The 26,547-nt window shown below is 32.1% G+C and overlaps 1 protein-coding gene across 1 annotated transcript; it reads left to right on the top strand.

Moving 5' to 3' along the window:
* LOC139501680 (cysteine-rich protein 2-binding protein-like) lies at positions 1-26,547 on the top strand. Its single transcript, XM_071290832.1, has 18 exons — positions 1-173; positions 926-1,060; positions 2,111-2,225; positions 3,129-3,263; positions 4,325-4,467; positions 5,434-5,582; positions 6,424-6,787; positions 7,493-7,690; positions 8,145-8,427; positions 9,796-9,916; positions 11,262-11,354; positions 11,731-11,811; positions 14,115-14,227; positions 14,830-14,916; positions 21,940-22,058; positions 25,029-25,077; positions 25,399-25,531; positions 25,907-26,547. The coding sequence occupies exons 2-18, from the start codon at positions 961-963 to the stop codon at positions 26,078-26,080; spliced, it is 2,457 nt and encodes an 818-aa protein (XP_071146933.1). The 5' UTR covers positions 1-173; positions 926-960; the 3' UTR covers positions 26,081-26,547.

The raw sequence follows: 26,547 nt of genomic DNA, 5'->3' as shown, positions 1-26,547 counted from the left end.
ACGTCTACACCGAACTTGTACTTACGTTTAGTATTGGAATTTCCGGTGTTTTGGTTTTGCGGCAAAACAAAATTGTTTGCAATCTGCTTTTCATATACACAGGGAAATGCTTTAGTACCAACTATTTTTAGTGTCAACAAGTATATTGATGATCAAACATTATAAATAATCTTGTATGTATTTTCTTTATTCTGTTTCACCCCCCTTTTTTTGTCTTTTGTCATGCTATTTTTTTCTTTTTGATTGGTTCTTTTGGTTTTGCCATCTTTTGGTAATAATCAATTGGCATACAGGAAAAGTTACATTTTTCAACCTAATTAAAAAATAACAATAGAACTTTTGTGGAAATTAATTATAATTTACACATGTATAGCGATTTATATATAAGAATGTTTCTGGTGGTGATCTAGTCCAAATAATTATGACGTCTGGCAAGGCTATCTGCCCTTTGACTATGTCCAAATAATTATGACGTCTGGCAAAGGCTATCTGCCCTTTGACTATGTCCAAATAATTATGAAGTCTTGGAAGGCTATTTCAAATTTTTGCTTTGACGCCTTCCTGCGATGTAAGGCGTCAAAGAAAAAAATATAATAGCCTTTCAAGATGTCATAATTATTTGGACTACCCTTTGACATGTTTGACGGCTAAAAAAAAAAGATTATTAAATGTTTTCACAATTAATTGTTTTTTGCATAAAATCATCCAAAATTTTGTTTGCCTCCCAACCCAATGAATGTACTAGCGGAATTACACACTTCCTTTCAAAAATTCTGGATGCGCCCCTGGTTTCATTACTTCTTTAACTTCAAGTAGCTTCTTCCTCTTTCGATCAACAATGCATTAACACTAAAGAATTAATACATGTTGTAGCTAAATGTATCTTCCTTATTTCATATTTTTCTGAATAAAATTTTTGTTACAGACATAACCATAGTATGATTGATTAGATAATTAAATATGGAACCTGAGGCAACACATTGTTATTGTAAAGTAAAGGAAATTGATGAAGAGACTCCAAAGTTAACATGTATGAAATGTAGACGACAGTTCCATATAGGTATGATTTATCAGTTTTATAGAGTCAATGACAGTTAAACATGTTAAAAGAATTGAAAAGAAGAGAAAATTCAAAATACAAAGTTTTAATTAAATTTGGAGTTAATGAAGAATTCTAGAAAATGTGGTACAGTAGGGTTTTATTAAATAAGACGGAAAGGGACATTGCCACCAAAATGGCAGATCTAGAGCATCAAGAAAAATCACCTGACTGAGAATTCACCACCAAGAGTTATTTCCAATTAAGTCATCTAGTACGTACTGTATAATAACTAGGAATTTGAGTAATAAAGAGTGTATTCAATTTTATTTATAAATCCTTTATTTGCAGTATCACCATTGAAAGCAAATTTGGCAATCACAAATATAATGTAATACTACATACATGTATGTCACTCAAACATTAACCAAATATTATGTTATTTTTCACTGAACAATCCTAAGTTCTGTAAAAAAAATATGAATTTATAAAAAATGAATTATAGTGAATGAGCAATACCTTTATGGTTTCAAAAATACTTATAAAATTGAGAATGGAAATGGGGAATGTGTCAAAGAGACAACAGTTCAACAAAGAGTAGAAAAGAGCCCAATGCCACAAAATGTCTTCAACGCAGTGAGAAAATCCTAAACCCAGAGGAGGGCAACTCAGTATTTGCTGTCAATACATGTATAGATAGCATGTTGTTTATTTTGGATAATACATGAAATATTTGCAAATACTGTGGATTCATTATTATTCGTGGGATACCATTTTTTGTGGTTTTAGTTGGTACAAGTGAACCACAAATTTAAATGTTCAACGAATCACAAATTTGCTGTTGGGTTGTATACAGACTTTGACAAAACCACGAAATCAGATATCCACGAAAATGCAAAAGTTCCTCAATCCACGAAAATTGGTACCCACGAAAATAAATGAATCCACAGTATACATAAAGCAAATATGTATCAATTAATCTATCTTCTCACAGTCTCATCCATACTTATATTGAACAACCCTGATAGCATATACATGTTCTGTTATTATGTAAACAATATTTTTTATCAGATTGTTTAAAGACGGGAAAGCCATCGTTATTGGCAGGTGATGTATTTTTTCACTTGGTCTGTACTGAATGCAATAACAGTGGAGAAGAAGAAGTAGATAGATTAAAGATGCAATGGTAAATCTTAATAGAATTTTATAGGATTTTAACAGTTCTTCTTTCATTGTCTTTTACATTTCTTAACAATAACTGGATTTGTTTTTTCAAGTTGTGGGCATTAAGTTCAAAGTTTTTAGTTATATTTACCTTTTTATACCCCATAGGAGGGTAGGAGTATGAAATATGGCATTTCAAATACAGTACTGAAAAAAAAGCTGTCTATGCGTGATAATAAAGAATGATTATCAATGAGACAACCATCTATCAAAAGTACCAGGATGTAAACTGCTCTAAAACCTGTAGAAAAGAGGACAAATACATTCAACTTCACACTAAAAACAAAAAGACATCTGATTGCGCTAAATTTACACAACACCACATACAAGCACAACAATAATAACAGGAAAGTCAATGAAAACTATTGATGCAAATCAGGCAATAATAAAATGTCTTTTCCTCTGAAGCTTCAAGTGAATATCTTCCTAAACTTTAAAGGAAGGATCAGAATTCCTTTACAAATATTTTTGATTTTGTGCTAAAACAAATATGCTGACCTTTAGATTCCTATTTAACTCTATGGCAGCATATAGGCGTGCTTCAATTAAAAGGATTTTTAACATTATGTTTAATATAAATGAAGAACCATTTGACTTGATTATTTAGTTCATAGAACCATGCGCTCTATACTTCCTAAGCTTAATTGTGGAAGAAATCCTGAAGTTTTATTATGTATATATGTGAGGAAAACTTAACAAAATGTCCCTTTTGTCTTTCTCTCAATTTTCAGTAACTTGAAATACTTCATTCTAAATTAAGAGACTTAAATATTGGGGCCATAACCCTTACCAATGCCATGGTCATTCATTAATACAATTAACAGATTATGGTTGTATTAATTGATAAACATTTGACTGATTGCAGGTCTCAAGTTGTACTTCTGGCCTTATATAACTTACAGTTATCTGGATGTGTTGGAAAATATGGCTACTTTAGATGGAAGGAACATATATGTGCCTACATAGACAAACACTGGACAGTTTTGTTTGGAGGACAAAGGTTTGTTGATCACTGGATGTTGACTACCCCCGGTATCATAAATTAAAGCAATAATACTCTGTGCATATATAGCTATAGTTAATTGATAGCTTATTTTAAGAACACAGGTGTGATGAACACATCTTTATATTAGATATTCATACCAAAAGTTTAGAAATCAAATCCTGTAAATGACAGTATACCTAGCTTGAGTTGTTTTATTTGATCCTTCACAAGGCACTTTACCTTCTGAAATAAATCAGGTATTAATTGATGTAACACTGAAGAGACATTTTTGTTGAAATGCACAATAAGAGCAGTAATATTGGTACCATCTATAATACTAAAATGACGAGGTCCAATTTGTCAGCCGTCATCACGTAAAAACGACAAATCAGAGAATTCAACTTTATTTATAACTAATATAGTAAAAAGGTGTAGATTAAAAATTACACCACTCCAGGCCCTTTTGTTTTCCACGTAATTAATATTGCCAATAATTAAGAAGTTCGGGGTCGAGTCCGATACCGATACCAATAGTATATTCACCTGTTACCTATTACCTTATCTGTACATTCCGCATCTGAAGCGCACCACCAAACGGTGTATTCAGGATTTATATGCTATATACACGGGTCATAATCACAGGGTTAACACTACTAAATTGTCAAATTGTTACCTATTGTAGTATTTTAATCAGTAAGACTTTCTAAGATAACAATACTAAAAATCTGGACTAAAAATAAGGGGTATAGGTACAATTTTCAATTTGACGTAAAACAGCGAATCAAAGAATTCAACTTTATTTATAACTAATATACCTATAGGACAATGCTGTTGATTAAAAAATACTCCATTCCAGGACCTTTTGTTTTCCAAATAATTAAAATTACCAATAATTGATTAGTTCCAGTTCGACGGGTTCAAACAGAAAGATTTGAATTAAAGCAGTGTATCTTAGGCATGACTTTATCAGATCACAATACTAATAATAAAATAAGGCTTGAGCATAGTTATATACTTTAATTCAGTCACGGACCCGCGATATCACGGGTGTGTTCTAGTTATATATATTCTTGTAGAAAGAAAACTTCATTATGGCATGGAACAGTAGCTGGTACCCTGTCATCTGGATGTCCTCAAGTATTTACCTCAGGAGCCAAGGAATTAGGTGAAAATGGTTGGTGGAGACTGACAGAAATGAAACCACCATATACCAGCCATGGTGAGTAATTATACCCCACGCAACAGGTTGCCCAGGGTAAAATGTTTTTGACCCGTCCGTCAGTCAGTCCTTCCGTCCCCCAGTCCGTCCGTCTGTCAGTTTGTCTGTCCGTCAGTCCTGTTTCTTGTCATCGCAACTCCTCTCAAACTACACAAAAGAATTTCACAAAACCTTTTTAGATAATAAGGACATACTATGTAGTTGTGCATATCGACAGAAAATTGTGATTCAATTTTTTTTCCAGGAGTTACGCCCCCCTTTGAACTTATTTACTTTAATGTACTACTGCAACAATTTGTCATCGCAACTCCTCTGAAACCACACAACAGAATTTCACGAAACCTTTTTAGATTTGAAGGACATATGGAGATGTGCATATCAACAGGAAATTACGATTCAATTTTTTTCTAGGAGTTACGCCCCTTTGAACTTATTTTCTTCAATGTACTGCTGCAACAGTTTGTCATTGCAACTCCTCTGAAACCACACAACCAAATTTCATGAAACTTTGTAGATAATAAGGACATACTATGTAGATGTGCATATTGACAGGAAATTATGATTCAATTTTTTTTTCTTATACAATTTTTTTTCTTACACTTATTTTATTTCTCCGATGACAATGTGGGAGTGTGCTAACTAAGGTTCTTTAATTATCTAAGTATTGATTGAAATAACCAAAAACAATGTTTGTTTCAATCAATGAGAGTTTTTCAAGAGCACACTGTATTCTGAAACTTAATAACAGCTAAAAAAACAACAATATTTGTCTGCACTTAACCTTGAATATATGCTTTGTAGGCAATACATTGTATTTTGTAAATGAGTGTTCACTTCTACCAGAAGGTGTGCTAAAAATATTTTTGAATGTGTCCACTTCTTATTTTGTGTACCTCTTGGAGTTGATTAGTGATACTTATAGTGTGATGTTTATGAAAGGTAACATTTTTGTTGATTTGGTTTTAGTTTCCATACAAACTGCCAGACAGAATAGAAAAAGATTATCTGTATCTCCTGTTGATAGTCTAAGTAAAGTGGAGGGACTCAGGAACAGACGAGGCAAAACTTCCATCGAAGCTGCCATGGAACTGAAAGCTAAAAGAGAAACTCTAACAGTAAATACATTTTATTTCCTATATACTGTGTCTGTAAATCAGGGTGTAAATTGTCAACAATACCCTTATATCACTTGGAATTAGTCAGACTAACAATATTAAATGAATTACATTGTGTATACTGGTATTGACAGATAAATTATATATGACCATTAAGAATATTCACATCTTTAATCCCAGACATGCTATTTGGTCATTTAACATGAGTAGGCATTATCTTTGTCAATACCTATATGTTATTAACATATTGATGAATATAATGCTACCTATGTTAAAATGTGCATACAGCATCATATTAGAATTATTTTAATAGGAAAATTCAGAACTTTTGTTTTTAGGAGTAGATCTATAATTATTTTGACATGATAAATCACAACTAGTTTAGAAAAGCCAACTTTTTCACAATTGAAAGATTAACTTCAAATAGGTAAACATACCTTTTAATAGAATTTTAGATTTAATTTCCTAGCATGCACCCAAACACTAAAGTCCATTTTGATCTTTTGCTTTTTTCAAAATACAAGTTTAATTGTGATGTCACACACACTCATCTCATGTTCTATTGGAATTTGAACATGGGTTTGTTTACAAAGCAAAAGAAGTGTTGGATTAACTAATTTCTTCTGATGTGTATGATGTATGTTTTAAAAATAACACATCTTTTCAAATTAAAATATTATGAGTTCTTAATTCACATGTTTCTCGTATTTCCTTATTTATGGATCAATTTTAAAATTATTCAAACATAAGTAGTAGAAATCTGAAAACATATTGTAAAAGAAAAGATTCTATAGAATTGATGCAATTAAGAATGTGTCTAATAGATGATACTTTTATTCAGGAAGCTAAGGACATCAGGAGAGCAAAAAGTTTCACATCACTAAATACATCCAGCTCAGATAAACAGATTTTTGAGTCTCTTTCTCAGCCCAGTCCTAGTCCTGTACAGAGTAGTAGTCAAGACAATCTAGTAACAACATTCATGCAGTATATAAAACAGGAACCTGTAGATCCAAGCTTTTCATGGTCTCATAATACTAACACCTCATTGAGTAGAAGTACTCTGTCTTCAGTCGATAGTTTTTCTCCTGTAAACTCATCATTTTGTTCTGTGAAAAGTGAAGTTGATGATGACAGTCAGTTCTCTCATGCAAGCAGCTCTAAAACAGATTCATGGTTGACAGAAAATGAACTTAAACCAGAGTGTTGGTATTTCTTTTATGTAACATTTGGGTTTATATTAATGAATTTGATACTTTAATGTTTAAGTTTTTATTGTTCCTTGGACCAAATGTAAACTTTTATAAAAATCTCCTCCTTGGTCACAGTCGTTAAAATAGAACATAAGGGTGAAATACAGTTTTTGGCTCATATCTCTTTAAAAAAAGTAAAAGTGAATTGATGATAAAATAATCAACAGTTTAAAATATTAAACTAGAAATATCAGATCTACAAATAAGTCAGGATGACCCCTTAGAGAAGTTATTTCCTTAAAAGAAGATTTTTACTCCCTTTTGTGTATTTTACAGAAGGAATACATGATATAGAGGAACATACTAAACATGTTCAGCACAATAAGATTTACAATAATTAAACATGTCTGAAATTGTCAGCCAACTCCTTGTAGGAGTTTATTTCCTGTATAATGACTTTTACCATTTATGCGTATTTTATAAAAAAAAAAAACCAATATTTGATAAAAGGAATATTTAATGAGCAAAAAATGATCAGCAAATTTGGATTATTAAGTGATTCATCAACATGGCTGAATAGTCATACTTTTATAGATAAGTATAAACTAGAAACAGTAAATATATGATCATCAATACAAGATCTACAAAAATGCCACTAAATAACATTTAGAATAAACAACCTTAATGTTTTTAAAGATGAATTAATCTTTTTTTTAGTAAATATTCCTTCTTTGTTGATGTCAGCTGATAATACAGATGTGAATGATTCTGACAGTGATTTAGAGATAGACCCAGGAACCATAACTCCTCCACCAGGGTCACCAAGACAGTGTGATTCTCCAATGTTACATGACATTCTGTCCACAGTCTGTGATAATGCTGTAGATACTGAGATGCTATTTCAGGCTACTGAAGGTAGTTTATTTATTCAAGAGTTGCAATAAAAATATTTTCAATGTGACCATATGTAATTCAAATTTTCAAGGTATAAATACATTGATAAAAGATTAAAAAAACAGTAAAATACCAAGTTTGAACAAATCAATGAATGAAAACTGGTACCTTTGTAAATAAGGAATAAAAGATTAGAAAGATGTAAAAAACACTTAAGTTAACATATCTTATCAAAAGAATGATCTCTATCTTATAATTGAAAATGATAAAAAATAAATAAAAAATGAATGTTTATAAGACATCAATTAAGAACAGCACGCATAAGAATTGGAATAATTCTAGAAATAACCAGTTTTCCAAATTCTTTTTAAAAAAAAAAAATTTGCAGACTCGTTGAATTTTAATAAACTATGAAAAGGACAAATTAGAAACATGCTTTCAAATGTTTAATGAGATAATAAATTTAACTATTCAGGAAAAGTTGAAATCCAACAAGAAATTCAAGATATTGACATGTGTGTTGTTCATGATTCTGATAGTATCCAAGGAAAAGGGTTACCAATGGAAACCAACGAGGAAGTAAAACCAGTTAAAGAAGAAGATAATGATTCTGTTGTGGATTCAGAAAGTGAAAGTGAAAACAGTAGTGCTGATGAAAATGAAAGTACAGTACACAGTGATAGAGGAAAATCTACAGGCAAAACTAAAATAGAAAAAGAAAATAAGACCGAAAACAAGGAAAATATACAAGAAGACAAGTAATAACAAAATTTGAATAATTTTGCAAAAATGATATGAAAATAGAAAGAGACGACCAGGGTTAAACAATTTGCCATAGATTTTGCCATCATCTTGGGTTTATAAATTGCTTTAAAAAAACTTGCAGATAATTTCTTAATTTTAAAAGTTAGGGATATTGTATCACAACCACTATTCCAAAAGTCATTTTAGTGATAGTTTCAGTCTATAATGAATTACATAAAATAATTGATTAGACAAAATAGGATTTTAATTAAACACACCAAGGCATTTATTAATTTAAAATGAAGACCATATTGAAATCAATAGAAATCATATTTTATTCTCTCTAAACTGTTTCTGAATCTAATTACATTATTTTTTGCACAAAGGTAACAATTCATGCAACAATTGTATAAGCTTAAATCCAAAAGTACAGGTAAACTTCAAAAACTGATGAAACAAAGGTGAATGGCAGTAGATATTCTTGAAAGGCTGTAATCATGTCAGTAAAAAGATCATAGCCTGTCCGGTACATAGAGATTAATACATGGCCTTTTCCATATCGGCCCGGGTATCATCCCGAGACTCCCATATCAGCCTGAGACGATGTCGAGGTGCTAAAATGGGTCAAGGGATGATACTCGGGCCGATATGGAAAAGGCCATGTATTAATATCTTTATCATATACTTTAGACAATTGTTTTATGTATGGCAAATTAGCAAATAAAATAACTAAAACAGTCAAAAACTTTAAATAAAAGTAAAATTATGAATCCAACAATAACATCACTACCTCCATATTTATTTATCTTCCTATTTAATAGGTTGTTTTAGTTATTTTATTTGTTAATTTGCCATACATAAAACAATTGTCGAAAGTATATGATAAAGATATTAATAGTTCCTCTAAAAGAGGCATTTTGAAACATTGATAATTTGGAAGAGTTTTATGATCATTATTACTTCATGTTTGCTGTACTATAAAATGATTCATAATTGTCAATGGCATTTGTTAGCAAGTACTAAACTATCCCCACAAAAGTTCCCGTAAATTTTGACCTTGTCATAAAAAATATCTGACGTCACAATGGAAAAGTAAACAACCGATACCAGAAATACCGGAAGTAACTTGCATGAGAGGCACTATTATGGGTTTTTTGCACAAGATGCCCCTGATATGGGTTATCAGCCCGGGTGGGAAATTATGGCTTGTGTACTTCCGCTCATTACACATATGCAAAAGCTATCATATCAATGCTAAGTATATGATAAATATAAATAAACACAAGTGTAATAGAATGTTACAGTCTGATATTGAATATATTTAATACAATATTTGTACATACATTTTCTGTTTAATGATTGAAATTTTATTTTGATTTTAGATGCACTTTGATGAGTTTGTATGAAGAAAGACAACTTTTAAAGAAATTAAATGATGCTTCAAACACATGTCAGCTCCCTCCTGAAATAAACAGACTGCGGAGGAAATTAATTATACGACAGGTAACATATAAAGTGTCATGCGCTAAGAAGAAAATGACACAAACTCCACAAACATGTTTACATTGAGTTTATATCTTTTAGTATTAGAAAATCTCTCACAGATCATTCTCCGAGTGTATAATTAACATCATCTGGAGTAATCTCATTCATGTTGTAGCAACCCTCTACAAAACTATTGTGTAGATTTAAGTTTGCTATTTTAATTGAAGTTGTTTGATTATAACTCTTTTAATAATTTAAAAATTCTTTACTTTTCTTTGGTTACCAAGACGGTTTTCATCATTAGAATAGACTAGAACACACCCGCGAAATCGCGGGGAAATAGAGCGTATGTAAACTGTAAAAAAATATACTGACTGGAGAATTTCAGGAGAGATATCAAAAGTCAAAGGTACTTAGGGACTGGGCACATTTTTTTGCCCTCCCCCTATTTTCCAAATACCGATTTTTATACCTTCTGTTTTTCTGTACTCTATGAACATGCATATATACTTTAATTACTATACAGAGAATTTCAGGAGAGGTATCAAAAGTCAAGGGTACTTAGGGACTGGGCACATTTTTTTGCCCTCCCTCTATTTTCCAAATGCCGATTTTTATACCTTCTGTTTTTCTGTACTCTATGAACATGCATATATACTTTAATTACTATACAGAGAATTTCAGTAGAGGTATCAAAAGTCAGAGGTACTTACATATATATATATATATACATCAGTGAACGTCATGAATAATAATGGCTGGGTTGAAAAAATTTGTTGATTATATGGGGAATCACTGAAGCATGAGAGGAACCCCCTCCCTTTTAGGTCAGTCAGTGCCCCCTCCCTTTATATGAAAAGTTCTGGATCTGCCACTGTAAACTAATTGATAGTAAATAGAAAATATTATTCATTTTCGTTTTCTTCCCAAAATAAATAGCAAATATTATTCATTTTTGTTTTCCTCCCAAAATAACCCAAACTGAAACACGTTAAGCAAGGATGATACATGCTAGAACTCAAAATGACAGCAGAAAGTAAATTCATAAACTTTATTCATAGTCTTTGTATGTTCAAAGTACAGAAAAACACAAACCGGAAGTCTAATATGACTTAAAGTTTTGTCCAATGACGGGAAAATATCCGGATGCATTCTTTTTCGTTTTTATCCCAAAATAACCCAAACTGAATGATCATAAGAATGGATGACAAATGCGACTATACATGTTACCTATAGGACACAGAGGCATGATGATTAATTTATTGTGGAAGGAGGAGAAGCGACACCCAAAATCAGGTCTTCTCGTTTAATAGTATAGATATAAATATCAATAACGATATGTTAACTGATTATCTATTTGTAGCTGAAGAGAGAACGAGGTCAACCAATATTTGATATAGACATGGAGATGAACAAAATGGCAAGGAAATGTTGGGGAGACAGCTGGATACAAGAGGTACACACTAATACTGTCAGAGTTCTTTATAAACAGATAACAAGAAATTTTAAATGGTTTATGGAGAGACATTCAGTTCAAAGAACTTTGATTTCATTGTATCAGACTTTGTTAGTTGTTTCAGTCGTTTAGTGATTGTTGAGTATGAAGCATGAAAAACCAGTGAATTGATAGACTTGTTTTGGAGTAAAACTTAGCCATTCATGTATTTAAAACATATTTAACCCTTTTTTTATTTTAAGTTTCATGTAGCTTTAAGGCAGACTTACGGTTGAACATTTTTTTTGTATGATCAACATTGTCGAAGAGAAAATATTACATATGGCTGATTTACTTTGAATAGTCTATAAACAATATGGTTCTTTCTTTAATATAGGATGTTAACAGATTGAATCCACATGGTTTACCTACAAACAGATTTTTACCAGGTGATATCAGGATTCTCGACAGATTTCAAGTAAGTTAATGGGTACAACCATTGTCATGATGTACTATTGTCCATATATCAACAATTTCTCTTGTATGTAACCTTTCTAAAGCTACTCATGAAAAATAACTAAACATGATATTATCTTCATCAGGAAAGGTAAATATATATCCTTTTTTAGGACTCTACTAAAATAAGGACTATTCTATTATTCATAGGGAAAGGCATTTGTTATCTGCATCTTCAATGAGACTGTTTTACAAAAACCAAACCTGAAAATAATCTTGAATAATATTGTAGCACTAGACTATTTTATTTGTTGCCATCATTGATAATATATGTATCCCAAAGCCAAAATGCCCATTTACATGAATTACAAGATTCTAAAAATATGAATCTACATTTTCTGTTGAAAATGAATAGATCCTTCAGAAAGGATTTTATGTTTATATTTTTATACGACCGCAAAATTTGAAAAAATTATCGTCGTATATTGCTATCACGTTGGCGTCGTCGTCGTCGTCGTCCGAATACTTTTAGTTTTCGCACTCTAACTTTAGTAAAAGTGAATGGAAATCTATGAAATTTTAACACAAGGTTTATGACCACAAAAGGAAGGTTGGTATTGATTTTGGAAGTTTTGGTCCCAACATTTTAGGAATTGGGGGCCAAAAAGGGCCCAAATAAGCATTTTCTTGGTTTTCGCACTATAACTTTATTTTAAGTTAATAGAAATCTATGAAATTTTGACACAGGGTTTATTACCACAAAAGAACGGTTGGGATTGATTTTGGGAGTTTTGGTTTCAACAGTTTAGGAATTAGGGGCCAAAAAAGGACCCAAATAAGCATTATTCTTGGTTTTCGCACAATAACTTTAGTTTAAGTAAATAGAAATCTATGAAATTTAAAAACAAGGTTTATGACCATAAAAGGAAGGTTGGTATGGATTTTGTGAGTTTTGGTCCCAACAGAATAAGGGGCACAAAGGGTCCAAAATTAAACTTTGTTTGATTTCATCAAAATTGAATAATTGGGGTTCTTTGATATGCCGAATCTAACTGTCATGACTGTGTATGTAGATTCTTAACTTTTGGTCCCGTTTTCAAATTGGTCTACATTAAGGTCCAAAGGGTCCAAAATTAAACTTAGTTTGATTTTGACAAAAAATGAATCAGTTAGGTTCTTTGATATGCTGAATCTAAAAATGTACTTAGATTCTTGATTATTGGCCCAGTTTTCAAGTTGGTCCAAATCGGGGTCCAAAATTAAACTTTGTTTGATTTCATCAAAAATTGAATAAATGGGGTTCTTTGATATACCAAATCTAACTGTGTATGTAGATTCTTCATTTTTGGTCCTGTTTTCAAATTGGTCTACACTAAAGTCCAAAGGGTCCAAAATTAAACTTAGTCTGATTTTAACAAAAATTGAAATCTTGGGGTTCTTTGATATGCTGAATCCAAAAATGTACTTAGATATTTTATAATGGGCCCAGTTTTCAAGTTGGTCCAAATCAGGATCTAAAATTATTATATTAAGTATTGTGCAATAGCAAGTCTTTTCAATTGCACAGTATTGCGCAATGGCAAGAAATATCTAATTGCACAATATTGTGAAATAGCAAATTTTTTTTTAATTAGAGTTATCTTTCTTTGTCCAGAATAGTAAGCAAGAAATATCTAATTGCAAAATATTGTGCAATAGCAAGATTTTTTTTTAATTGGAGTTATCTTTCTTAGTCCAGAATCAACTTAAATCTTTGTTATATACAATATACAATGTATATTCACTTTTTACTACCAACTGATAAATTAAAATAATCTTTACCATTCAGTGATAACAAGCAGTTTTTTTACATCTTAATATTTTATGATGTATTTAAATGAGTAGTTATTGTTGCAAACTCCATTAGAAATTTTAATTGAGATTAGTTTTGGAATAAGGGAAAGGGGGATGTGATTAAAAAAATTGGGTTCAATTTTTCTCATTTGAAATTTCATAAATAAAAAAGAAAATTTCTTCAAACATTTTTTTGAGAGGATTAATATTCAACAGCATAGTGAATTGCTCTAAGAGAAAACAAAAATTTTAAGTTCATTAGAACACATTCATTCTGTGTCAGAAACCTATGCTGTGTCAACTATTTAATCACAATCCAAATTTAGAGCTGAATCCAGCTTGAATGTTGTGTCCATACTTGCCCCAACTGTTCAGGGTTCAACCTCTGCGGTCGTATAAAGCTACGCCCTGCGGAGCATCTGGTTAGAACATTGCATCAGGTGTTTATGATGTCTAGATACATTTGTAACATATTTTGTCTTTACATTTCAGACTGTAGCCTTCAATTCTAAACTATTAACACAACATAAACCATCTTTTCTGAATAAATTAGTGGGTACAGAGGACGACCAGCTACAGAGTATCATTAGTCCATATACAGCCAGGTAAGTTTGTGTATTGTTGATTGATAAGTTTTTTTGTTTGGCTAGATTATGTTGATATGTTGCATTTAATATTTGTAAACATTTTAAACAAGACTGGGTTTGAGTTTAAAATTTTTACTGGAGCTTAACATTTGACATTGAAAAAAGGCACAAATAAAATGAAGTTGAACATAGAATCAACACCAGTGTTAACATGTAAAGAGTTACTTGATTTTACAAAATAGGTGATGATGTTAGTGTACAGGCGCGGATCCAAAGGGGGGGTTCCGGGGGTTGGAACCCCCCTTTTTTGGACGATCAATGTATTTGAATGGGAACATGTGATTGGAACCCCCCCTTTGTCCTGGGTTAGGAACCCCCCTTTTTTAAAATGGCTGGATCCGCCCCTGGTGTAATAAATAAGGTATAAAACATTTTGTTTATTGTCATGTTCACACAATTTCTTTCCCCATTTTTCCTAAATGATGTATAATAACAGAGAAATATACTCAACTGCATACCCTGTCATAATACTGATTTCATTTTTAAAATTTCTATGTTTTCACTTTATTTCTCCTTTCTATGGCAACTATTGGCACTTCAGGATATTTTTTTTTTTATAGAATACTGAAGCCTTTTATCAGAAGAGATTATGAAACCAAAGCAAAAAAGATGTTATTGTTAGAAGAGATCAAAGCCTATCCTCACAGGTAAATATCATTCCATTATCTATAATACTCAATAAGCAGACTGGTTTTATGTGTCAATTCTCAAACTACCATGTTAAATTTATCAGTATGACCGTTTCCTCAAGCTATCATGCGCATTGTAGTTTTTAAGACTGATTTTAGTTCTATTTGACTTATATTCAGATAACCTGGCATAAGGATACATCCAGGGAAGTATGACAATGACCTAAAAAAAAAATTTAATTTTTCTGCTATTTTTACAAGTGAAATATCTGTTCTCTGCATATGATTGGTCGAAATTAAATATTGACATCATGAAAAAAGGAAACCATGCCTGATGACATCACATATAAAGAACAGTAAGTCAGTAAGTCTTTCAAAGGAAGAATAAAATCATTAGAAAAACAGATTCCACCACTATAACTTGTGTATTACGATATTTCTCCACTCTCAACAGTAAAATTTTAATTATTTAAATGGTCAGCAAGTATAAAAGAAACTGAAAATAATTCAAACTCAGGAAATCAAGAACAAAGAGATTCTACTCCTTTTATAGAGCACAGCCGAGCCTCAACCTCGAATCATCCACAAAAACGGAAATCACTATAGGTACATTAAATATACAAAATGCTAGGTCAAATGAACTTTATTTGAAACAAGTACTAAAGAGATGTGAAATTTTATGTATTCAAGAACATTGGTTATATTCATCTGAGAAACATTACTTGAATACTGTCAGTAATATGCATGAAGTAGAGGCAAAATCAGTTGATGACACTATCGACACTTCAGATATCATATGTGGAAGAGGTTATGGGGGGGGGGGGGGGGGGGGGGGGGTGGCTACATTCTGGAGAAAAGACATTGACAATGCAGTGAAATATATGCCAGATGGAAATGAACGCATAATTGTACTAACAGTGAATACGAAAGAGCAGCCTATATGCTTGATAAATGTTTACATGCCATCAGGAAATGAAAATTGTGATGACAAATATAAAGATATGCTAGCTCAGCTTGAAGAGATAATTGAAAAATATTAGGAAAAATATCAAATAATGCTTTGTGGAGATTTAAATGCGTCACTACATAGAGACAACAGATCAAGAGATATGATTTTAAAACAATTTATAATCAACAACGAATTGGAAATGGCACACAACTATCCAATTAAACCAACATTTTATAACCATAATAAGATATCTAAATCACAGATAGATTATTTTCTCCAAAAGAGAGCTGCGAAGAATATAAGGTACACAGTATCTATGTTCCAGACCATATGAGTATTTGGACCCTACGCGTACGGTCTGACCATACGCGTACGGTCGGACCGTATCAGTATACGCATACGGTCCAGTACGATCTGACCATACATGTTATTTGATCATATGGGTTAAATTGAAACAATCTTTATTTTTAGTTTTACAAATTGTTATTGATAATTTGTTACAATTAGATAGATAAAATGAACAAACGAACAATTGAAATTAGCCTAGTATTTGTTTAATTGTATATATGAATTCTATTTTGGTACTCTCGCCCAAGGTGACACAATTCAAGTAACGTAATATTTTTAGCAATTTCATGTATGCAGTTCATGCATGTTCTTTTGCATTTGTTTTTTTTTTTTGGTAAAGTTGCTAAATATTTTAAAACAATTGAACTCCCACTTTATGTTTACTTCTGATATCTTCAATTTCAGCGTTCATAAGGCCACACCAATTTGATTCCTTGTTCGACGGACCCGCCCGCACTTATTTTTTTCAAAATAGAATATTTTTATTTTTTTTAAATTCCCGCTTCCCGCATCCGGAAATGTAATCATGTCCATTTCCCGCATCGTTTTTTTTGTAAATATTATAAAAAGATATCAACATTTGTTTTTAAATCACAGTCTAACCTGTATATAACGATTTTAAACATAAAAGCACCCCACCACACTGTGTAAATAACTGTGGGAATATTTGTTTTAGCATGAAACCTAGCTATTTATCCAAAGTGGGAGTGATAAATTTATAACAGAAATACCTGTAAAGAACAAAAGATATGTTTCTTTCCCCTTACTTATATTCCCTATCAAAAAATGTTCGTTGTAAGAATAAAGTACAAAGAACTTCTGAAGGATTTGCCTTCAACTGCAATTATATTGTATGCTTGCGAAACAAAACTATCCATAGCCGCCGCATGTTTATGCACCTGTCCTAATTGATTCAGGGGCCTGTCGTTCAGCAGTTATCATTTGTTGATGTTGTTCATTGGTATTTTCCCGTTTAGATATATAAATTAGATCTAGATCGTTGGTTTTCCTGTTTGAATTGTGTACGCTAATAATTTTGGGGTCCTTTATAGCTTGCTGTTTGTTCTGTATCAAAGCCCTGTGTAAAAGGCCGTACTTTAACCTGTGTTAACAGTTAATTATTATCAGTTTGAGAACAACCCTCCCTCAGACAAGGGGTCATTTTACTGATGTAGAAAAGAAAATAGAAATACCAAGGATTTGTATATTTCTTCTATACAAAACCTTTGAAAACTTAGAATTTTGTACTCAAAAAGAGGAGAGTTACATCATATTTTAAACAACTTTTTCAAAAAGAGGGGTCCACTTATTTTGAATAATATTAAACTGTTAAAGTAAATGTGTTAATTTAACAAGGTTAAAGTCCAGGAATATTTATACAAAATTCTTTGACATGTTTTGACCATTTAATACCAGATAGATATATAGTTCTTTGAGAAAATATGAGCCCTTACAAATATATTATAACTTAAATTGATCCCTCATAAAACATGTAAAAGGGACATTTATAACATTAAGGGGTTTTCCCCAAACTGATTATGACTTGAATCTAGAATTGTCTCATTGTCAGTCACACATACATAGACCAGATATAATTATTTCTTGGTGAACAGGGAAAAAATACTTCAGAAATTAAAGAAATGTCAAAGTACAAGTGATAAATCAAGTTTTAATATTGTCAAAACCTACTATTTTATGTTTACAAAACAAAATTATAATCGCTCGCCTTTACTTTTCAAGCTTCGCCTCAAAAATTTGCAAATTAAATATTTTTTTATTAAAATTTTCAAATCGCTCGCTCGCCCCAAATTTTTGAGTCCAAAAATCCGTAGAACAAGAAATTAAATTGGTGTGGCCTAATACAATTAATGTACTACTGATCGACATGCTTAATACAAGAGATTAGCATATTTAATTAGCGTGAATTAAAAACAAGTTAAAATATAAAGTTTTAGTTTCAATTACAATTGAACTTTTTTATATTAATTTGATAGTTAAGTTATGTTGATCTGCTATATGCATTTGTATCTAATAAACTTGACCAACTTTTTAATAATAGTCAGACCGTACGCATACGGTCCGACCGTATGAGTATTTTGAAAAAGTATGCATACGGTCCAGACCGTACGCGTACGGTCCAAATACTCATACGGTCTGGAACATCTATAACAGACATTGAGCCTCTAAATGTTTCTGACCACACAATTGTCAAAATGAAAGTTCTAGGAACATTGAATAGAAAACAACGGCAGATAACAAAAATAGTTAAACGTCCTGATTGGAGAAAATGTGATAAACAAATATACCAAGAAGCCATCACAACTAAACTGAAAGAAATAGATCTAACTGAAATTCAAACAACATCAGAAGCAATTGAAAATTTAGAGAATATCCTACATTATGCAGGAAACCTTTCTATCCCAAAGCATAGAAAACAATCAGTTGTTACAAAAAAAGGCAAAAGTATTTGAAACCGAGACATAAACAATGCTTCTCGAAAATCTAAAGAAGCCTTCTACATATGGAAGCAAGATATGCAAAATCACGAACTTAAAAATGAAATGCAAACTGCAAAAAGGCGATTAAGGAGTGCACAACGTAAGGGCACATGCTTCGCAAAGAATAGTACTTACAGAGAAAATTATGAAACCAAGCCAAAGTGATAACAAACTATTTCATAAATTAATACAAAACCAACGAAGATCTGATACTTCAAATCCAGACATAATGGTTTTCAATAAAAACGCCTTAGAGGAAACTTCAGATGGATGGAGGGACTACTTCTCAGAACTATTTAATAATGACATTGAGAATGAGATTGGTGAAGAAAAACTTAACCTCGTAAAGATCCAAAACGAAATCAATGAATCTATAGAAAAAGAAAATCTACAACCAATAGAAAGAGCGACTGTAGATGAGGTCCAGTCATCAATTTGAAAGATGAAAACAGGAAAATCACCAGACATTAATGGAATTAGCTCAGAGCATTTCAAGTATGGAGCAGAAGAGATTGTACCATTTATAGTATTTATCATCAATTTAATTTTTGACAATCTAGATGTGCCAGAAAAAATAAAATCTGGAACCGTTACTCCAGTATTAAAAACCGGCAAAGACAAGATGTACACAGAAAATTACAGGGGTATAACAGTTACTAATACTTTTTCAACTGTACTTGAAAGTCTCTTAAAAGACAGAATTGAACCAACTCTACTACCAAAACAAAGTAAATTACAGCGTGGTTTCACAGAAAAGGCATCATCACTTAATACAGCGTTTATTGTTACACAAACAGCAGACTGTTATAAGGAACTCTTCAGAGAAATTTTTCTACTTACCCTTCATGCCCAAAAGGCCTTTGATAAACTCAATCATGAAATACTTTTTAACAACTTATATCATGACAAAATTTGTGGTGGAATATGGATACTTTTACGTAATTTATATAGAAATATGTCTATACAAGTGAAATGGAATAATAGTCTCTCAGGTGAAGTGAAAGTAACACAAGGAGCAAAATTGTCAACAATGTTGTATAAGAGATATAATAACAATATACTGAAAGCACTAGAAAGATCTGACATTGGAGCTGAAATAGGAAACATAAAAGTAATGGCCCCAACGTGTGCTGATGACATAGCTGTATTGGCAGAAAACCAACATGAAGTACAAGCATTATTAGACATTGTTGAAAACTGTACAAAACAAGATCTAGTAACTATAAACCCAAATAAGTCATATTTGGTACCTATCACTGAATGTCATAGTAATTTCTCAGTATACCTTGGAAAAGATGAGATAACCCAAAAGAGTGAAACAAAACATCTAGGACTGATACGAAATAGTAAAAACAAACTGAACACTAAAGATCGACTAAAACTGGCAAGGAAACGAGCATTATATGGAATAGAAGTAATGAATTTTACTGAGTCAGATATCCTTAAATTAGAGCGACTACAGTTGAAAGTATGTAGACAAATTCAGGGTCTTCCAGAATGGACAGCAAATATTGCCACTTACTCACTTCTAGAAGTGGAGCCCGTTGAGGTAGTAGTAGACCGTTTAATATTAACATTCCTAGGAAATCTCCTCCACAACAAAGAAACTTTAGAATTCAAAATTTTAGAAAGACAACTAAGTATGACAAAACGCAATGGGCAAAGTTACATTATCAAAGTTATTCAGAGATTAGAGAAATATGGTTTACCAGAAATTGAAACTTTATTAGAGAATGAATATGATACTCTGAAATGGAAAAAAACAGTAAAGAAACATATAATACACTACTGGGATGGAAAGTGGCAAGAAGAGAAACAACAGAAGTCAACCTTGAAACTACTAAATATTCAGTCACATACAGGAAATGCTCATCAGATATGGAAATCTGTACCGAACTGTCATATTGAGGTGAAAAAAGCTGAAGTAAAAGCCAGACTGTTAACAGGAACTTATACTCTACAAGTTAATAAAGCCAAGTTTAGTAATAACAAAGAAACAGCAAAATGTAAAATGTGCCTAAATGATACAGAAGATTTAGAACATTTTTTATTGATATGTGACAGATTAGAAGACGTACGGAGAAAACACTTGGACACTCTAAAGTGTTATATAGAAAACATAAAAAAAGGAACGTACAAAGATCTTGAAAAAGATGGACTTCTAATGAAACTTATTCTTGACTCTACATGTGAAAGTGTGAGAACATCTATTCACTTGAAAAAGGACAACTATACTGATATTGAACAAATAACAAGGACATTCTGTTATGGACTACATGTGAGGAGAACTTATCTCCTAAAAGATGAAACATAAGAAGTTATATTATAGACCGTGTGTAAATAGACTTAAAGTATGCCAAATGAACAATGCTTTTAGTATACGCAATAACCAAGGGTGGTGAGATAACTGTACAGTTTAACGTAAGTTGTAAATATCTTTTCTTAGACTATATTTTTAAATTGATGTATCCCTTTGGGAGTGCTCCTGATAGAGGAGGAAATTACCAGTAACAGTAACTGTAACAGCAAGCCTCACACTTTTTAAAATATTAGAATTCAACTGTCTCGAGTGGAGAAATATTGTAGCACACTTGTTGCAGTTATGGAATCTATATGTCTCTCTCTTTTGAGAAAATTGACTATGCATTTTTAATTCATTGAATTGTTAAAGTTGTATGGTAAATATTATTTCTCAGGTACATGTACTAACTGGTTTTCACACCAAAGTTGTAAAGGAAGTTTATCAAGCCAAATATAAACTTTTTATATCAGTTGTTATTTAGTTTTAAAATCTATTCAACAACAAAATTACTTCATGCATTATATTTAATAGCATATTAATTGCACACAGATTTACCTTAAATGTTATTCATATTACATAATATATCTTAGGGAGCTACCATTTGATTTTTATGGGGGGGCTAGGATGAAAAATTTTGTCCTGCATTTTTTTTTAGCTGTAATCTTTGTCCTGCATTTTTTTTTAGCTGTAATCTTTGTCCTGCCTTTTGATTTTTCACTCTGTTCGGTCCTGCCTTTTTTTTTTAGTTTATCCTGACTTTTTTTTACCTAAATTGTCGTCCTGACTTTTATTTTTTTGCAAGTGCCTCATCCTGCCTTTTTTTTATACTCAAAACTCCTGTCCTGCCTATTTTTTTCAAATTTCATCCTAGCCCCCCCCCCCATAAAAATCAATTGGAAGCTCCCTTATCAAATTAAGATTTGTTTTTTTCTGCTTATTGATAGAAATGATTCCTCTTGGATACCTGGGAAGTTACCACCAATAGATTATTGTTATGTACGTCCACAACACATACCTTCAGTTAACACATTGTGTAGGGAGTTTTTCTGGCCAGGAGTTGATTGTAAGTTAAGTTACTATAAATCTTGTTCATTTATACTATTAGAAACATACTGATGATATTGATAGAATAAATATGACTTCTGAAAAATGTTTTGAAATCTTGGCCAATAAATTAATGGTTTGTATATCTGAATTGTATATTATACTGTTAAGTGGCATCCACTTCAAAATAATGATGCAGATAAAAGCACATCGGTTTCACTGTTGATGGTATAGGTATTCTATCTAGTCCTTCATGTAACTCGGTGAATGTGATGAATATTTTCAACTCGACTCCTCGACGTAGACGCAGTCATGGTCATCGTCATTATACATCACCTTCTCTGCATGATGTTTCTATTAATGACTTGCTGCCATTCATACAAAAGCCGTTAGGTATTCATCACATTCGCACGAAACTTTATTCATTACCCCTTTCAAAAAATTCATTCTCTGTTCAATTTATGTTTGGAATCCACTGTTACAAACCCTCATTCAAATCAATACAAACTTCAAGCTATAATTTCGGATATTGCAAGTCACAGACTTTTCAAGCCAGTTCGCATTGGAAAAGATGAAAAAGAGAAAAGATCTTTTCTAAATCTTTCCTTTGCCAACAAAGGTCTCGATGGCGTCAACCTAGGCAATATCCTTCATCATAAATTAGGTCAATCGAAAATACCTCCTTATTTCAAAGACCAGTCTGTACCAATAATTTCTTATACCTATACCAAACCTATTGCAACTAAAATTTTCAATTACAAACGCGTTTTGCAGGATCTGGATATTGACGACTTCAAGTCTAAACCTCCTGATTGCACTTGTGCTAGTTCCCAATTCACATATAATCCTGCTGGCCACGTTATTACCGGTGACCTTAACATTGTTAATAACACTTCTCTACGAAATGCATTATCGAAAGGTCCGAAATATCGTGAGCCTAAATCGATCAATTGGAAATACAACTTTAAAATTTTGATGGATTCAGTCGAGGATTATGCCAGACAATGGGCTAAGCGCGAGAAGGAAGACGTAGACACTCTTTCCAAATGGAATAAGGCAGTGAGGTCGTTGATACAAATCAGAATTAAGAAACTGAATGGGTCCATCAATGCCCATGCTACGTCAATCTTTAAAGACCCAAATGTTGCAAAAGACCTATCATAGGTCTGTTCTATGTTCCTTTGGAATTTCAACCAAAGATGAAGAACTGGATGTTCCATCACTGTATTGGATGCCTAAACTACATAAGTGTCCTTACAAACAACGGTATATTGCTGGGTCTTCCAAGTGCTCCACGAAACCTCTTTCTAAATTATTAACATCTATTTTATCAGTAATCAAATATGGGCTGTAAAGTTATTGTGAAACTGCCTATTCTAGAGGTGGCGTGAATCAGATGTGGATACATAAAAATTCCAAAGATCTTTTAGAGTACATACAATCTAACTCTCTTTCATCTTGTAACAGTATTAAAACATTTGACTTTTCTACTCTTTACACAAGTATTCCACATTCCAAACTAAAAGACAAATTGAAAGAGTTGGTATTACTTTGCTTCATAAAAAAGAATGGCCAACGTAGATACAAGTATCTTGTCTTAGGGGGGGATAAATCCTACTTTGTAAAGAATCACTCTGATTCAAACAAAAAATTCTCTGAAACTGATATTATCAAGATGCTTGATTTCTTGATTGACAACATATTTGTTATGTTCGGAGGACGTGTTTTTCAACAGACCGTCGGCATTCCAATGGGAACAAACTGTGCCCCTGTACTTGCCGACTTGTTTCTTTATTAGTATGAGGCTGACTTCATGCAGGAACTTCTTAGGAAGAAAGATAAGAAGTTAGCAATATCCTTTAACTCTACTTTCCGCTATATAGATGATGTTCTTTCACTAAACAATTCAAAATTTGGTGACTATGTGGAACGCATCTATCCCATCGAACTAGAGATAAAGGATACTACAGATACAGTTAAGTTGGCTTCATATCTTGACTTACATCTAGAAATTGACAATGAGGGTCGGTTGAAAACAAAACTTTACGACAAAAGAGATGATTTCAGCTTTCCAATTGTGAACTTTCCATTTCTAAGTTGCAACATTCCAACAGCACCTGCATACGGGGTATATATCTCCCAATTGATACGATATTCCCGTGCTTGCATTTCCTATCATGATTTTCTTGATAGAGGGTTGCTGCTCACAAGGAAGCTATTAAACCAAGACTTCCAAATGGAGAAGTTGAAATCATCCATTCGTAAATTTTACGGACGCCATCACGAGTTGGTTGACCGTTATGGAATAACCGTTTCACAAATGATATCGGATATGTTCCTTACGTCGTAACTACAATCCCCTTCCCTTTCATGAATGTGACCTACCGAATTATACTATTTACTGGATTTGTAATCACATAAGCAACACGACGGGTGCCACATGTAGAGCAGGATCTGCCAACCCTTCCAGAGCACCTAAAATCACCCCTAGTTTTTGGTGGGGTTCTTGTTGTTTATTCTTTAGTTTTCTATGTTGTTTCATGTTCACTATTGTTTTTCTGTTTGTCTTTTTCATTTTTAGCCATGACGTTGTCAGTTTGTTTTAGATTTATGAGTTTGACTGTCCCTTTGGTATCTTTCGTCCCTCTTTTGTATACATGTGAAAATCATCCTATGCTAAAAATGCTTTATATTTTATAGATGATTATATTTTAGAGGCAGAAGTTTATCCACATATTACCTTTGTTAAAAGTTGTCTTTCTGTATTGACTGTGTAACATCTCTGACTCTGTTTGATGACAAATTTCAATAATTCTAGTCAAAGCATCTGGTACAAACATGTGGGCTGTAATAATTATACCTGAATTGTTTTGATAAAATATTAAAGTTTAGCATTGAATAATATTTATCATTTAAAATTAATTAAATATTTTTCATCACTTTATTTCATGTTAATTTAAAAATAAATTTTCTTTTTATTGTTTTTTAGTGTCAGAGTGTCTTCAGTATCCAGATTTCAGTATTATTGCTTTATTCAGGTAAAATAAACATGAATTATTTGGAATTTTTTTCAACTTTTTAAAACTAGACTTATAAATCATTAAATTATATAGTTTGACACACCATAGATGTACAGGATGGCCGGTTGTAGCCGGAAACAACAGAGAGATAAACAAAGTGATTTATTAAATGTCCAAAATAATTGTAGTTCATTGTAAATTGGAGATGGTTCTGCAGACATATGAATATTATGGTAAACCAATAAAGAAATGTATGCTCTATAAGATGTATGCCATGAAAAACTATTAATTACTAACAAAGAAGGAAAAATAACAATATTGATATTGGATATTTTGTAGAAAGATTGTGATAGGATTTGCCTTTATGGTGCCAGATGTATCCTATAATGAAGCCTACATATCCTTTATTTTCACACATCCTGAATGGAGAGGGGCAGGGATTGCCAAGTTTATGTTGTATCATTTAATTCAGGTTTGTATAATAGTTACTATAAAACAATATTACTATCACTAACATTTTGAAATTCATGGCACAAATAAACGTCTCATTTATAAGCACAGCTGTCTTTCACCTATGGAAGATGAGAAATATTTCATTAAATGTATGTATTCTGGTTGATTGTTTGATTGTTCCTTGCTTTATGTTAGTATGTACTATGGACAGAAATAGTATTCCTGTTGCTTTATTGTAATGTACCTTGAGGAATGTGTACAAATGTATGGCTCTAATCTGAATAAATCTTTTTCCAACCAAGTATATTGTAATATTTTGAATTCCTACAGCAACAATTTGTGTGTTAATATACCCTTACTTATATACCCTTACTTATATACATTTATTTTACAGACATGTATGGGTAAAGATGTCCGACTTCATGTTTCAGCCACAAACTCTGCCATGTTACTCTACCAAAAATTTGGATTTAAACCTGAAGAGTTCATACTAGACTTTTATGACAAATACTATCCTGAGGACTCCAAAGAATGTAGACATTCATTTCATCTACGACTGAGGCGGTAGCATATGTCTACTGTAAATAACAAATATTATCCTGAGGACTCAAAAGAGAGTAGACATTCATTTTATCTGAGACTGAGGCGGTAGCATATGTCTACTGTAATAAAAAATATTATGTTGAAGTCTAAGAAGAATGTAGACATTATTTCATCTGCGATTGAGACAGTAGCATATTGTCTACTGTAAAAGACAAACACTATCCTGAGGACTCCAAAGAATGTAGACATTTATTCCTCTGTGACTGAGGCAACATACATCTTCTGTAGATGAAAAATACTATCACGAGGACTCAAAAAAAACATAGACATTCATTTCATTTGTGAATAAGGCAGTAACATATGTCTACTGTAAATAATAAATATTATATATCATGAAGTCTCAAAAGAGAGTAGACATTAATTTCATCGGTGATTGAGGCAGTAGTATATGTCTACTGTTAAAGTATTAGATATTAAAAACTAATGATGATT

This window comes from Mytilus edulis, chromosome 1 (genome assembly GCF_963676685.1).
Source record: "Mytilus edulis chromosome 1, xbMytEdul2.2, whole genome shotgun sequence".
NCBI classification, from domain to species: Eukaryota; Metazoa; Mollusca; class Bivalvia; order Mytilida; family Mytilidae; genus Mytilus; species Mytilus edulis.
The sequence above is the reverse complement of the archived record's forward strand: the minus strand, read 5'-3'. Positions and strand labels throughout refer to the sequence as shown.